This window comes from Sapajus apella, unplaced genomic scaffold (genome assembly GCF_009761245.1).
Source record: "Sapajus apella isolate SASKATOON/1434 unplaced genomic scaffold, GSC_monkey_1.0 scaffold21, whole genome shotgun sequence".
Lineage (NCBI taxonomy): Eukaryota > Metazoa > Chordata > Mammalia > Primates > Cebidae > Sapajus > Sapajus apella.
The window spans coordinates 3,037,522-3,053,774 of record NW_022436961.1 but is presented as its reverse complement, the minus strand read 5'-3'; the positions used below and the strand labels follow the sequence as shown (position 1 = coordinate 3,053,774).

The window sequence follows — 16,253 nt, the reverse complement described above, 5'->3', positions numbered from 1 at the left end:
CAACTCCTCTCTAGTATTTTTCTTTCTTTTTTTTTAAATTGAGACAGAGTCTCACTCTGTCACCCAGGCTGGAGTGCAATGGCACGATCTCTGCTCACTGCAGCCTCTGCCTCCCAGGTTCAAGTGATTCTCCTGCCTCAGCCTCCTGAGAAGCTGGGATTACAGGTGTGCGCCACCATGCCTAGCTAATTTTTGTATTTTTAGTAGAAACGGGGTTTCACCATGTTGGTCAGGCTGATCTCAAACTCTTGAGCTTGTGATCCTCCCGCCTCGGCCTCCCAAAGTGCTGGGATTACAGGCGTGAGCCGCTGCGTCCAGTCCCTTTCTAATATTTTCCATGGTGTTTTGAAACGATGTATGCAGCTGCTTCCTTCCTACAACCACGGACTCTTTTTGAGGGGTGCGGGGGGCACAGAGTCTCACTCTGTCATCCAGGCTGGAGTACAGTGGCTCGATCTCAGCTTACGGCAACTTCCACCTCCCAGGTTCAAGTGATTCTCCTGCCTCAGCCTCCTCAGTAGCTGGGACTACAGGCACATGCCACCACACAACCACATACTCTTTGAAGACATTTTGCCACCCCTTGTATGCCTGGCACACAGTAGGGTAAATGCTTCTTCAAGGCATGAATGAGTTGAACCACATTTCCACCACTGAAAACCCTTCTTGAGCTCGTCTTTGTAGTAGCCCTTCCCTCAGGAGGCATGCAGAACGCAGCAGGGACTCTCAGCCGTTCCCCATGGCCACTCGTGCTGGACGGAGCATTCACCATTGCATTGCTCTGCGTGGGCGCGGGGCAGCCAGATTAACTCGGTGTGACAGCCGCCCCCACAGGACTCACAGAATAATGACATGTCTGTCTCCCCAGCTTGATGCTGCTGGGAACACTTCCCAGAGAAGGAGGAAGATCCAGCTAGGGCATACCTGTGTACACCTTTGTTTATGTTAGACAGATAACGACAAGCTCTGTTGGAACAAAAGACATCTTAAATTCACACAACTCTTGGTGCCAGACTCTGACTACGGCTGAAAGGTGTGCTTGCAACAGGCACTTGCCTCAAACCAAACCCTAGTTTGAATCAAAAATACATTCTGTAGCAAGAAATAGCTTGTCATCACACTTTAATCGCGTGTTTTGTCAGGGGCACAAGCACTCCGGGAAGAAGCTCCAGGACACTCACAGAGCAGAGGACAGGTGGCTAGTGGATCTCTGGGGCAGGACCCCCTGGGCTCATCCTCCTGGCAGCAAAGTGGTCTCCAATCAGAGGAACATGGAGCTCAGCCTCCTGGTGTGCCCCTGAATTTCTGGACACCCAGGGAGCTCTAGCCTTACTGAATAATTGAACTTCCCATCGGAAAGAAGCTCAGCTCTCTCCTCACACAAACATTAGGGCTGCTGAATATTTCAGGATCCCTGGGTTGGGTAGGGTCACTCGCTTGTCCCTTTGGCTAGCATAAAGCCAACGTCAGCGGCTTTGGGCACAGCCTGGGACAGAATTGCAAAGACAGAAAGTCTCTGCGTGTGCCCTTCTTCCCCTCTGTGCCATTTTCAGCTGTATTCAATAACCTGTCTGCTTTGTGAGCAATGATTGAGCACCTGCTGTGAGTGAAGTTCTGTGGTTTCCACCAAGAAGAACTGGCCCAGGGAGGAGCGTGTGAAAAGACGGATGCCTGGCTTCTCGCCAGGGCCTGCCTGCTGTCAGTAGTGGACTGCTCCCTGCTGCGTTGATGGGCCTCCACGAATGTGATGACTCAGGCGCCCCATTCTCGTCTCCCTGAGTCCTTTGTTTTTCGGGCTTTAAAAAATTTCTTTTCTTTTTCTTTTTTTTGGTAGAGATGGTGGGCTCACTGTATTGCCCAGGTGGGTCTTGAACTCCTGGCCTCCATCAATTCTTCCATCTCAGCCTCTCAAAGCACTAGGATCACAGGCATGAGCCACTGCACCCAGCCTGGATCTTTTGCTATTGGCTTCCACACAGCCCCATTAGCCTTGGGGAGACCTTGTAGGACCACTTGTTCTTTAGGCTGTTACCGGGGCCTGAGAAAGCTCAGATCAGTGCAAAGCAAGCTTTGTAAATATCTCACTTCACCAAGTTTGACAATTTCACCTTCTCCCTAACTCCATCCATCTCCCCCGCCACACATACATTTGTTTTCCCCAGAAAGAGCCTTCAAGATAATGTTGAAAGGGGGTTTCTTCTACTACCCTGCTATAATAAAACTCTAAAAGTGGTACCCACCCTGCAGCCAACTTCAGCAGAGCAGTCCTGAATAGCTGCCACTCCTACCACCAACCACCCTCTCCAGGTTCCACACAAGTTCATGGTGGCTTCTCCACCCCAGCAGAGCCACTGCCCGGCAGTCACCACTGACTTGCATCTTACTGTGGCTCTTCTCTGTGTACCCCAGTCATCTGCCTACACAGAGACGGCACAGCCACTGAAGCCTGAGTCTCACAAAAGATGCCTGTGCTTTAGGGGCTGCAGGAGGCTGCTTCTAAGGCGAGCTTCACTTCAGGGTCCTGATGCCCCTGTCTGCTTCCCACCCGGGGAGTTCATGGAACCCCACAACAGGACTCCCAGAAGTTCTCCCTGCCTGCATATAATGGTTAATTTCATGTGTCACCTTGACTGGGCTGAGAGATGCCCAGACAGCCGGTAAAATATTATTTCTGGGTATGTCTGTGAGAGTGTTTCTGGATGAGATTAGCATTTGGATCAGTAGGTTGAGTAAAGAAGAGCCAATCCCTTGAGAGCCCTGTAGAACAAAAAGGCAGGGGAAGGGCGGATTACTCTTTTTCTTCGTGAACTGAAATATCCATCTCCTCTTCTCTGGCACATTGGCACTCCTGCTTTCTGGCCTGTAGACTCCAGGACTTAAAAGTCCTGCTGTCCAATCCAGTTCTCAGGCCACCCAATCCAGTTCTTAGACCTCCAGACTGGACTGGGACGCACGCCAGCAGCCACCCTGGTTCTCAGATCTCTGGACTCAGACTAAATTACAGCACCGGCTTCCCCGGCTTTTCAGCGTGCAGATGACAGATTTGCAGGACTACTCAGCTCCATGATCATGTCAGCCAATTCCCACATTACAGCCCCTCATAAATCCACGTAAATATGTATGCTATGTACATACGTCTATATGTCAGATATAGAACTCCTATTGCTTCTGTTCCTCTGAGGCACCCTGACTAATGCAGCAGCGTTTTCCGTGCTGGTTCCATCAGAGAGGATCATGTAGTCTCCCTGTGTTGCCTGCTGCAGTTGCCTGTTGAGGGAACTACCCCGCAGGTCCCCCTTGAAGATACAGACTCAACCTCCCGGGGCCTGGAAAGAGGGGCTCTGCACAGGGTCAAAGCATATCTCCCTCTCTCTCCCTACCCCTAAGTTTGTAGGGTAGGACTCAGACCATGACTCAGCAGCTGAACTCATGTTCACTCATCTCTCAAACCACCAAATGATAAGAGGGAAGGGATGTATGTGAGCCCCTAAAGATCCCTACTTCCCCTCCAGTAGGTATCCTGGCTCTGGATATCATTCTTAAACACACACACTCTCACTTCCTTGGCCTCAGGTACACACACCAGGGACCCCCCAGGCATGGTTTCTTTATCCTTCTTACCCTCACTTCCACTCCAGTTACAGCGTTAGCTGATAGCAGGAAATCTCAGGAATTTCCAAGGGCTCAATTTTTTTTTTTTTTCTGAGGCAGGCTGGAGTGCAGTATGCAATCATAGTTTACTGCAGCCTCCAACTCCTGGACTCAAGCAGTCCTCCCACTTCAGCCTCCTGATTAGTTGGGACTACAGACATGTAGTTCTATTTACTATGGGACCACATTTACCGTGCCTAGCTAATTTTTAAAACAGTTTTGTTAAAATGGAGTCTCCCTATGTTGTTCAGGCTGGTTTCCTACCCCTGTCCTCAAACTATCCTCCTTCCTTGGCCTCCAAAAGTTCTGGGATTATAAGGATGAACCACCATGCCTGGCTTCCCAAGGCCTCTTGAATATAGAAAACTCTCCAAGAGTCGAAGTGATTGTATTGGTTTGTCTACACGCTGCTGATAAGGAACATACCCGAGACGGAGCAATATACAAAAGAAAGAGGTTTATTGGACTTACAGTTCCACATGGCTGGGGCAGACTCACAATCATGGCGGAAGGTGAAAGGCACGTCTCACGTGGCAGTGGCAACAGAGAAAATGAGAGCCAAGTGAAACGGGTTTCCCCTTATCAAGCCATCGGAACTCGTGAGACTTATTCACTATCATGAGACCTGCCACTGTAATTGAATCACCTCCCACCAGGTTCCTCCCACTACATGTGGGAGTTTTGGGAGTTACAATTCAAGATGAGATTTGGGCGTGGACACAGCCAAGCCATGCCAGTGATTTAATTCTAGTGATAAAATTATACAGAGAACTTACAAACCATTCCCTTACATCTCACTACATGGACAGCTGACTCTAGTTAAAACCCTCCCATCTGAAACACTCCAGCTGACCTGTTTGGTTCTCTTAAGGGTGCTTTCGATATTGTGACTCTAGCTGTCTCCCCTGGCTAGAGACATAGCCTTAATAATAAGGCTACACCCTGCCCATCAGGCTATCGCACCCATTGATCTACATCTTCCTGCCTTCTTCCTCCCCACTTTGGAAGCTTTAGCAAAACACATTTCAATTCCCACTTTAAAATGCAATCACCAGCCTGTAAATAATTAATCTTGTGTCAGTAGGAGGGCATGCAGTCTGCACACACACCTATGGTGGTCGATCTGCCCAGTGAAGGAGAGAAGCAAGCTTTTCCTATTGGGTTTTCTCGGAGCTTCAGAGAATGAAGTTTGGGGAATGATGGGAAACTTAGGTAATGTTTGTGTTTGGAAGTGACAAGGGGAGACTTCTCCCGTAGGAGAGGTGGTAGGGAGCCCCTCGGTGCTATTCCTAGGTAGCAAGCTATAGTAACAATTGGCGGCACAGCCCATCACCACCATGAAACATTAATATAACCAACTTAATTCCAAACTCCTTGCCCAACATTAAATTTCTTTTTAATATTTAACTTTGTATACTATTTTTACAAAACAGTGTTGAGTGATAGATTTGAAATTGGACCCCTGACATCATACATAGCAGAAATTAATATCTTCTGGGACCTCTAGCACCAAAGACCACCATGCACTGATGAGCCACCTCCAGCACTCCAAGCTGTTAAATTCATATGTACACTTTCTTTCATGTCCAGCCCATGGTGCTAAACTGACTGAGCAAGAAGCATCCAGAGGTTCTTCTACTGGGTGTGTGGAACACACTCCCAAGAGATCCAGCTCAAAATAGGATTCTATGGTCAATGAAATGGAATGGGAAATGATGCATAGTGTATCCCCTTTCCAAGGACCCACGGTGTTTTTTTGCTGTGTCAGTGAAAACTCTGAGACAACCTTCAGGAAAGTCATCCTTTTTTTTCCCCAAACTTTCTAACCTTTCCCCATGATGAAATTTTGTTTGTTTGTTTGTTTGTTTGGTGAGATGGAGTTTTACTCTTATTGTCCAGGCTGGAGTGCAGTGGTGCAATCTCAGCTCACTGCAACCTCTGCCTCCCAGGTGCAAGTGATTCTCCTGCCTCAGCCTCCTCAGTAGCTGGGATTACAGGTGTCCGCCTCCATGCCCAGCTAATTTTTTTTTGTATTTTTACAAAATTTTAGAGAAGGGTTTTTTCCGTGTTGGCCAGGCTAGTCTCAAACTCCCAACCTCAGGTGATGTACCCATCTCAGCTTCCCAAAGTGCTGAGGTTACAGGCGTGAGCCACCGTGACCAGCCCATAATGAAATTTTTATTAGTATCCGGCAGATTTGTACTCCACAAAGCACACTTGGAAAAGGCTTTTCCATTAGCACACTGGTTAAGTGGAAAAGAAAAAAAAAGGCTTTTCCAGATGGTATAGGCTGGTGTCTGCAACCACAGTTCTTCTGCAAATGTAGCAGTGAACTTTGCATGACTGTTTCTAACAGGTTTAATTAAAGCCAAGGGCATGATTCTTAAAATGCAATCCAAGGAAGGTAATTATGTAAGAAAATAAATGAATATCTTTCAAGAAATTTGCCTTCTGCTGGTCTGCTAAGATCATAGGTCTCAGAGTGCCTACAGGGGTGGATGGTTGTGGGACGTTGCACAGTCAGCCCTAAATGGCACTTCTCCCACCACATCATATGGATACTAAATGGGCAACAATTCTAGGTGAGACTCTCTAAAGAAAAACAAGAAAACCATTATCTTACATTGATAATTGAGGATAGGATCCAGATGCCTTGGAAACCAGAAAAGCAAATGGCGCAGATGCCATATGAGAAGTATGATTCATCTTCCTATCTGAATGGTGGTCTCACCCTCCTCAAGGATGGGAGGCATGAAATTATTCAGCTGTGGCCACACCAGGTTTTGGCAAGAGGTGGAAGCCATGTCCAGCGCTCCTGACTCTCCTCACTGTGACCTCACTGAATTAGTAATAATTCAGTTATTACCCACCCTACCAACTACCCAAAGACCTCAGCTTTGCTGGAATATGTTGAACTGAGTTATGAGTTGACTGCTTTAACATATTCAGAGTTATTTTATTGTCAGTTTTCTTTTCTTTGTAACATATTTAGTGCAGAGGTTTTTTTTTTTGCATTAATTATTTTTATTTACAGAAACAGTTATTTACATTTAACCCAGTTTCGTGGCAAGTTCTTTAGCCTTTGCCTTTTCTAGCTTGGCAATGCGAGCCACAGACTTGGGACCCAGGACATTGCCTCCCCAGTGACGCCGGATCTCATCGTATCTGTCATTGTAGTTGGTGCGAATAGCTTCCACCAGCTTAGCCAAAGCACCTTTGTCTTCCGAGTTAACGTGTGTGAGGGCGACAGTGGTGCAGGTCTTCCTATGAACTAGACGTCCCAGTCTTGCCTTCCCCTTGATGATGCAGTAAGGGACTCCCATTTTACGACAGAGGGCAGGCAAGAAGACAACAAGCTCAGTGGGATCCACGTCGTGTGCAATCACCACCAGCTGAGCTTTCTTGTTCTCCACCAAGGTGGTGACGCTGTTAACTCCTGCTCGGAGGACAGGTGGTCTCTTAGTGGGGACGTCCCCTTTGCCAGCCGCTTTTTTCTCCGCCCGGGCCAACAGCCTCTGCTTCTTTTCTTGCTTCGTCTCTGGTCTATACTTGTGGGCCAGTTTAAGCAGCTGGGTAGCTGTTTGGCGGTCCAGGGCTTGGGTGAACTGGTTAATTGCAGGGGGCACTTTCAGCCGCTTATAGAGGATGGCTCTCTGCCGCTGCAACCTGATATAGCGGGGCCATTTCACAAAGCGGGTGAGGTCTCTTTTGGTCTGGATATCTTGTCCAATGCCAAAATTTTTAGGCCTTTTCTCAAATAGTGGATTCACCACTTTCTTGGCCTCCTGCTTCTTAACGACAGCAGGGGCCGGAGCCACCTTCTTCCCCTTGGCCTTCTTTCCTTTCGGCTGGACAGAACGAAAATTCCTGTTAAACCGCCGCCTTCTTCGTCGGGAGGTCTCATTCCTTTAAAACAAGGGGCACCGACGGCTCCTGCCCAAACCTGGCCGGCGAGGTGCGTCCTGAAGCCCCCCGGCGCCACCCCAGCCTGTGCAGCTGCGGTCTTGCTTGCTGGGAACGTCCTCGCTGTTACCCGACAGGGGCATCTCCCATCAGCCGCACGACCACGCTGTCCCCGGCACCCAGAGTGGCCGGAGCCCGGCTAAGGCCGAGGCCGAGGCCACGCTCTCTTCCCGTCGCCCACCCAGGAGACGCCTGGTACAGGACTTATGGCGACTGAACCGCGGCCCGCAGGCTCCAGAAGTAGCAGGAGCGGGCTCGGACTCGTTGGTCAAAGCCTCTGAGGCGGCCCTCAGAAAAACCAGAAGCCGCTAGTACTGCGAGCGCCTCGGCCCGGTCCGAGTCCCGCACCGCGGCGCTCCCTGCCCTCCTCCTCCAGCCCAGCGGCATGGGAACTAACGCATCCCGCCCCCGGCCGCCCAGGGCTTTAGTCCGTCTCAATGTCTCCGTGCCACACCGGGTACAGCTCTAGTGCAGAGTTTTTACATGAATATACTGCATCCTGGCGAAGTCTGGGTTTTCAGTGTACCCATCACCCAAACAGTGGAGATTGTACCCAATAGATAATTTTTCAGCCTTCACTCTATTGTTTTGTTTTTATTAAGTTGATGGAAGTCTGAAACCATGAGTAACCAGGAGCTAGAGAGGAAAGAGAAGAAAAACAGAAAAAAAATGTGGGGGAGGTACATCCTCCTGCGCTCTTGCTATTTTTTTGCTTAAAACTATTTTTTTCCAGTAGTCTAGCCATAAATATTGGGATGATTATGATGATGGCGGTGGCTGGGTTTAACTGAGCCCCTGCTCTGTGCTGTTATATGCCTGTCTGTAGCATGCTTTCTAGATTCCCCTGCTGGTTCCTTCTCATTTTTCTGACTTCTAGACACTGGAGTATTCCACAGTCCTTTTCTCTTCTGTATCCTCATGCACTCCCTATGATCGCATGCAGTCCCAAAATCTAAAAAACTATCTACAAATTGGTGATTCCCAACATTATATCCCAGCCTCAGCCTCTCCCCTAGGCTGAGACTCTCACATCCACCTGCCTACTCAACACTTCCACTTGGATGTCTAATAGGCACCTGCAACTTAACGTGCCTCAAGCCAAACATTTGATCTCAGCCCCCGTTACAACAGAAACAGTCTCCTTCCAGCAGATTCTTCAATTTAGTCCATGACAACTCCATTCTACCAACTGCTCAGAACAAAGCCTTGAAGGCATTCTTTGTGTCTTACAATGAACACACCCCACATCCATCCATCAGGAAGTCTCATAGCTTCTAAATGCCAAGTATCTTCAGATCCTGACTATTTCTTAACACCATCACTACTTCCACAATCCAAGCTATCATCATCTGTCACCTGAAGACACAGCTGGCTCCCAACTAGTCTTCACCCTTGTCCAACAGCAGCCTTAAAATCTTCTTTCCACCCAGCAGCCAGAGTGATGCTTCTAAAACGTATGTCAAGCCATGTTATTTCTCTGTTTAAAGCCTCCAATGACTGTCCATTTCCCTTAAAGTAATTATGCAAGACCTGCATGGCCTGACCTCCCTATACACACACACACACACACACACACACACACGCACGCATGCACACACACACACGTGTGCGTGCACACACGTCCCTCTATTCTCTGCTTCTCCACGAAGAAAGTAAATTCTCCTCACTCTCACTACTCTAGACATACAATGTCCTAATTTATTCTGGTTTCTATAACAGAATACCATGGACTGGGTGGCATACAAACAAAACAAAATTTACTTCTGGGGGCTAAGAAGTCCAAGATCAAGGTTTCTGTAGATTCAGTGTCTGGTGAGGGTCTGCCTTTGGGTTCGTGGATGGCTGGCTTTTCACTGTAACTGTGCAGGGCAGAAGAGTCAAGGGATCTCTCTAGGATCTCCTTTATAAGGGCACTAATCCCATTCCCAATCACCCCCAAAGGCCTGTTCAAGTATCACCCATCAAAGACAAATTCCTTGCCTATTCTTAAAAAAATTAAAAAAACACACCTTCGCATGAGCACACACACACATCACTGTCACGCCTAGCCCATTTATCCTGCTTTATTTTTCTTCATAGCATTATTACCACCTGATACATCAATATTTATTTTATTGAGTTTTTTACCCTCTCACATTAGAATATAAACATGCTATGGCTGGGTATGGTGGCTCATCCTTGTAACCCCAATACTTTGGGAGGCCAAGGTGGGAGAATCACTTGAACCCAAGAGATTGAGACCAGACCAGCCTAGGCAACATAGGGAGACTCTACAAACAATAATAATAGTTAGGCAGGCGGGGGGCACACCTGTAGTCCCAGCTACTTGGGAGGCTGAGTTGGGAGGTTTGATTGAGCCTGGGAACTGGAGCCTGCAGTGAGCTATGGTGGCACCACAGCTCTCCAGCCTAGACAATAGGGCAAGACCCTGACTCAAATACAAAAACAAAAAAAAATCCTAAGAGGAAAGACTTTACGTTTTGTTCACTGCTTTACTTTTAGCACCTAGAATACACTTTAGTGTGGATTTACGTATATTCATATTGTTCACTAAATAAATGAATGCCATGCTCCAGTTTTACAGATGAAGACACGGAAATTCTAGAAGTGAATCACCTGCCAAATACCAGGAAGCAGTGGAGCCAGGATTTGAACCTAAGTTTCTCAAGCCCCACAGGCACAGCCGTTTCCACTGTATCCTGATTCAGTCCCTGTTGGCCCGCATGCACCCTTATTATAGTGAAAAGACAAGCCCTTTGCCACCTCCCTTCTCCTGCCTTTGGGAATAAGCAGCTCTCAGGGCTGCGGTGGGCAATGGAGAAGCTGGTGCCATAGGCAGAGGAGAGGGCCCAGCTGTTTGAGGTTGTGTGTGTGCCATGCACCCTGCCTCCTCGGTCTCCCATCATCAGACTTCTGGAATATCTGCAGCTGGAATGGATTCCAGAACTCCCCCGCCACCACCCCGCCACACCACAAGAGGAAAAGCAGGCGCTCAGAGGAATCTGGGGCTTCCCTCAACCCTTCTGCGGCACCTCCTGTGGGCCTGCTTGCCATGCATGCTGTTCAGGCTTCTGTATTAATTATGAGATAGGAAACGAGCAGGAAATCCATCTCCCTAATGCACCTCAGCTGGACTCCTCACAACCTTTTCCACCTCAGCGATGCCATGCCTGCTCTGCCAGCACGGCAGTCCCATGAGATACCTCATGCCTTCTGTGACAGCAGAATGCCCTGGGCATGGCCTCTGCCCAGAGGTGCAGGCCGAGGCAGGAATGCCCCTGATTGAGATCTACACGAGGCCCATCCCAGCAGCCCCCACTCAGGTGCCCCCGAGGCTGGGGTCGCAAAGAAGTGAGGGGCCTCTCGAGAGACCTGCTCTGCGCTCTTGTGATCAGTCCTGAAGAAGCCAAGCTGCTTCCCTTGTTCTCTCCTTCCCAGGCTCTTCCCTGAGGCCATGGGGGGAAATTTCATCAGAAGGGTATCAACCTATTGGTATGGGTGCCAGCAGCCTTTCTGAACAGAATACGAAAGCCACAAGCTCCTGGGTCTCCTGGCATCACACCCTGACTGCTGCCTTGGGGACTCTCCTGGCCTTGCCTCTGTTGACCTCAGCTGTGGGCTGAGCTTTAAGATTTCAGGGCCTTCACTTGGTGGACGAGGGTGTATGTCCAGGAGACAAGAAGAATGGAAGGAAAGGTAGCCAGGCCGCCGGCAGCGCAGCCATGGTCGCTATTTAGGAAATTTCATTCCTCCCCCTTCCTGTATGACTCCATGCCCCGAGGAAACTCAGCCCAGGGTCCAGCTGTCTTCTGTGTCACACATGGATCTGAGTGCCTGGGGGTGGCTGACAGCCTGTGCCCTGGCACCACTGCCGCTGCCACTGCTGCAGATTCCGTGACAGCATCTCTTCCGCTGCCTCCCCTCCCCTCCATCAGCCCCTGTCGGTGCTGCTCCACCTGCAAGCCCACAAGTCCCAAACGATTCCCCAGGTTAGTAAATGGTGTTATGTGTAGGGGGAGATTGAAGGGTAAGTGGGGAGTGTAACACAAAATAGGAAAAGCTGGCTTTGGTAAACATAAGCAGGTTCTTTACTGCGGAACTTCTCAGAGCCTTTAAACACACATGTAGATTTTGAATTCCCCAGAGGAAAATAGAGTAGTAACATTCTTACTTATCTTACAAGAGAGTGCATTTTTCAAGGCACTTGTCATTGACCAGGGCTTCCGAGGCCTACTTCCTGAAACATCACTGAAGACACTTGGAGGACACCAACAACACAAAAATTGGCAGGAGGCATGGGGGTAGGATGGGGAAACGCAGGTGGCACCATCCTTCCGGTGGGACAGAGAATCCCGCATTCAAAGCAGCAAAATATCTGGCCCTTACAGGCCCCCTTCCAGAACCAGTCTGCTCTGGAATGAGCTGCATGTGTGTGTACCTGTGTGTGCGTGTGTGTGTTTGCGTGCGTGTGTTTGTGCACGGGTGTGTGCACGGAAAGAACGAGGAAGAGGAAGGATGCAGACTGCTCATGAGGGTGTGTGATGTGGGCACCAGAAAGGACGGGGAACAGCAGAAAGAGGGGAGAGGAGCTGGAGAAACAGCAGAGGAGGCAGCGACCTTCTGAGGGGTGCCTGGAAACACCCCCCACTCTCCCTTCCCATCCTAGTCCTTTAGGAGGGTGAGGAGGGGAGATCAGAAGAGAGCCGCAGATAATGATTGAAGGTTTCTCCTAAAGTTAAGGGTTTTTTTTCTTCATTCTGTAAAGCAGGTGTGAGGAACTGAAGGCAGCATTTCCACACTTCTCGGGTCCCCTGCGTCTTCACTGACCGTTTAGCGCGGGTGCAGTCCTGAGTCAGGCGCTGCGAGGAATGAAAAAATGGACCTGGTGGCTGCTTTCAAACAGCTGCCAACGTTGCTGGAATGATGAGACCACACAAGAGAGCACAATCAGAGAACAAGGAGAGACTTACTAAGAGCAGAAAGGGAGGGTGCCGTCCGCCCCGCCAGCAGAGGGAAGCAGCGCGCATGGAGGCGGGAGGAAGGGCTTCTCGGAGGACGCCGAGGAAAACGCCGGGAGGAGAGGGCATTCCCTGCAGGAGCGCATCACAGAGGCACCCTCCGGGCCTCCGTCTGTCCAGAGCAAGGTCTCTGGGAGTGGGCCACAGCCACTGGAGGCGGCAGGGCGCTGTGAGAAGACAGGAACAAGCTGGGTAGATCCGCTGGGTCATCTTGGGCTTTAGCAGGAGGCTGGCGGGACGGTGATGGTTTAGGCCACACCCCCTACAGGCACCTTGGGCCTGGCAGGCAGAGGCTACAGCCATGTATTGGCAGCACATGGTGATGGTCAGAGGTCAACCACGTGACCCTCATCTCTTTCCCATCTGCCAAATGGGAATGTTATGGCGTGACTTCTGCCTCCTACCCAAAGCTTATATGTTGAAGTCTTAACCCCCAGTGCTCTGAATGTCACTTTACCTGGAGATAGAGTCTCCAAGTTAGAATGATGTCATTAGGGTGAGCCCTAATCCAGTGACAGGCATTGTTCTGATAAGAGGATGTTAGAACCCAGATACAGGCAGAGGAAAGAGCCCGTGAAGACACAGGGAGAAGACGGCCCTCCGCAAGCCAAAGAGAGAGGCCTCAAAAGAAATCAGCCCTGCAGACACCTTGATCCCCAACCTCCAGCCTCCAGAACTGTGGGGAAATGTCTACTGTTTCACCTTCAAGTCTATAGTGCTTTGTTATGGAGAGGGATAGAAGGCCAGGCAGAGATGGTTGGAGTAAGGTGGTGTAGACAACACAAGAGAAGGCAGTGGGGGCTGAGAGCCCACTTGGACCAAATAGTTCAGGCTTCTAGGACACAGTGTACTCGTGTGTAAAATGTGGGAAAAGAGTTCTTACTCCACGTGGCCTCCATAAGGATGAAACGAACAAAATAATCCCGAGAAGCTCTGGCTGCGCTCAAGGAGGGGCACTCTCCCGCTGTCCCTGGTCCTGGAGGGAGGGTGGAGGCTGACACAGACAGACTGGAGTCTCGTCAGACACAAGGAGGCACCACAGCTTGCTGGCAGCATGTTCGCCTGGATGCCGTAATTCTCACACTGTGGTTTAGCACAAATTAAATCATTCCTGACTCAGGAAAAAAGTGGTCCTGAAGCTGAGAGTAGAGTGTGAAACAGTCTCAGCCATGAAGACCCAGGGGAGCACGAGCTGGGGGTCAAGTGGTTATCAGGGCTCTGGAACTGCCAAGGATGAGAAAGCAAACAGACACTCTGAGTAGGTATCAATGCCTGGGACATGAGGCCAAAAGGAGGAGACCAGAAGTTGAAACGAGTTGCCAGGGGAAAAAAAAAAAAAAAAGAAAGAAACTGAAAAATATCGCTTTCATGAAAACTGAAAGAGGAGTTTCTTTAAGGAGCGGGAATTTTCAATCCTACAGAGACAACAGAGAGAATGAGAATGAGAGCAAGAAAGGCTGAGAGGCTGCAATCAGAAGTCATTCAGGGCTGGGCACAGTGGTTCATGCTTGTAATCCCAGCACTTTGGGAGGCTGAGGCAGGAGGATCACTTGAGCCCAGGAGTTCGAGACCAGCCTGGGCAGCTCTGGGAAACCCTGTCTCTAAAAAAATAATAATGATTTAAAAAGAAGAAGAAAAAAAGAAGGAAGGAGCGGAGAGAGGGAGAGAGGGAAGGAAGGAAGGGAGGGAGAGAAGGAGGGAAGGAGGAAGGGAAGGAGGGAAGAAGAAAGAAGCCCCATAACTGGGGGCCACTGGGGAGGCAGCTTTTGGCAGGCAGGGAGACAAGAGAAACACACTTGGGCTTGATGAGTCCATGACCACGCATTAGTAGAGGCTGGGAGAACTGACCTCATTTGAGGGAGGATGGCTTAAGTGTTACTGAACAAAAGAAAGAGTTATTTCATGAGAGATGTGAGCCTTTGTATTGTGGGAAGCAGAAGAGCCTACTGGGAGGCTTGAGAGGGAGTGAACCCAAAAAGAAAAAAAGAAGGCCACCAGGGTAAGGTCCTAAGTCAGAAAAGAAGGGATGGAATCTGACTTGTACAGGAAAGGAGCCCTTCATTCTCTGCACACAAGGAAAGGAAGAGTCACGTAGTGGGTGAGGAAGGAAATCCTGAGGGAGACATCAGGGAAGTGGAAGCAGCCTCCACCTTGTGGATTCAGTCAGAAGGCTGGGTGATTTCCTGAGGGCTGGGGTGGGATGAGGCAGTGGAGACCTTGAGGAGAGTGAAGTGTTAACAAGGCTGCCGTGGGAAAGGCAAAGGGGACCTGAGGAATGAAGCTCAAGTCTGACTGAATACAAGTTCTCCCAGTAGCACATGCTGGGATCCTGATGTAGGTGCAAATAGAATTTAGCAGGTGGTCCCCGGAAGTGTGGTGAAGAAGGAGAATTGAGTCAGGCAAGGGAGGAAAGCTACTCAAAAGGACATTACCAGGTGAGGGTGCTGCCCTAGGACCTGAAGTTCACTCCCTCTTGGAGACCCTTGCGAAACCGGGTAAAACACACGTCAGAATTGTCTCACCAAGGGACCAGAGGCCAGGGTACGCATTGGCCCACTTTCTCCCCTCAATGTTGAGAGTGCCCCCTGGTGGTGTTAAATTCCTTGCACTTCAGGCCTCCCCAGTGCTCTAACGGCCAGGGAAATCCCTCAGGCAGACACCTGGAACTGGAGGACAGACGCTGTGATAGTCAGAATTCTAAGGTGGCTCCAAGATGTCCTTCCCAGTACACTCACCATGTATAATCTGTCTCCCTGAGTGTGGCCTGGACCATGGCTGTGATTTTGTTATATGGCAGGAGAGATTTTGCAGATGTAATTAAGGTCCCTAATCAGTAGACTTTGAGTTCACCAAAGAGAAGACTACCCTGGGTGGTGCTGACCTCAGCAGATGAGCCGAGAAAGAGACAAGAAGCAGCAATAGACACTCTCCTGGAGGTGTGATGTGGAGGGGTCCATGGGGCAAGGTCCTGAGAGGAGTCTCTGGGAGCTCAGAGTGACGCCAGCCAACACCCAGCAGGAAAATGGGGACCTCAGTCTTGAAACAGGGAACTGGGTTCTGCCAATTACTAGAAAGTGTGGAAGAGGATCCCAGGCCTGAGATCGGATTGCAATCCCAGGTGATTCTGTGACATCAGCCTGAGACCCTGAGCAGGGGACCCAGCTAAGTCACCTAGACTCCTCACTGACCCACAGAGCTGTGAAGTGACATACGTGTGTTTTAACCTGCTAATGTGTGTCACTTGTGCAGCAATGAAAAATGAATCCAGGCCGGGTGCAGTGGCTCATGCTTGTAATTCCAGCACTTTGGGAGACAGAGGCGGGGGGATCACCTGAGGTCAGGAGTTTGAGACCAGCCTGGCCAGCATGGTGAAACCTTATCTCTACTAAAATACAAAAAAAAAAAAAAAATGGCCAGGCATGATGCTGGGTACCTGTAATCCCAACTGCTTGGAAGGCTGAGGCAGGAGAATCACTTGAACCCAGGAGGCAGAGGTTGCAGTGAGCCGAGATAGAACCATTGCACTCCAGCCTGGGTGACAAGAGTGAAACTCTGTCAGAAAGAAAGATGGAAAGAAGGAAGGAAGGAAGGAAGGAAGGAAGGAAGGAAGGAAGGAAGGAA

At 49.7% G+C, this 16,253-nt stretch overlaps 1 protein-coding gene across 1 annotated transcript; it reads right to left on the bottom strand.

Annotated features, from left to right (window-relative positions):
* Positions 1–6,672: 6,672 nt before the first annotated feature.
* Positions 6,673–15,877, bottom strand: LOC116558287 (60S ribosomal protein L7a-like). The gene is made up of 3 exons (XM_032288122.1): positions 15,874–15,877; positions 11,942–11,945; positions 6,673–7,499 (listed from the first exon to the last, which is right to left on the bottom strand). Exons 2-3 carry the CDS (start codon positions 11,942–11,944, stop codon positions 6,702–6,704), a joined length of 801 nt encoding a protein of 266 aa, XP_032144013.1. The 5' UTR covers position 11,945; positions 15,874–15,877; the 3' UTR covers positions 6,673–6,701.
* Between the last annotated feature and the right edge of the window lie 376 nt (positions 15,878–16,253).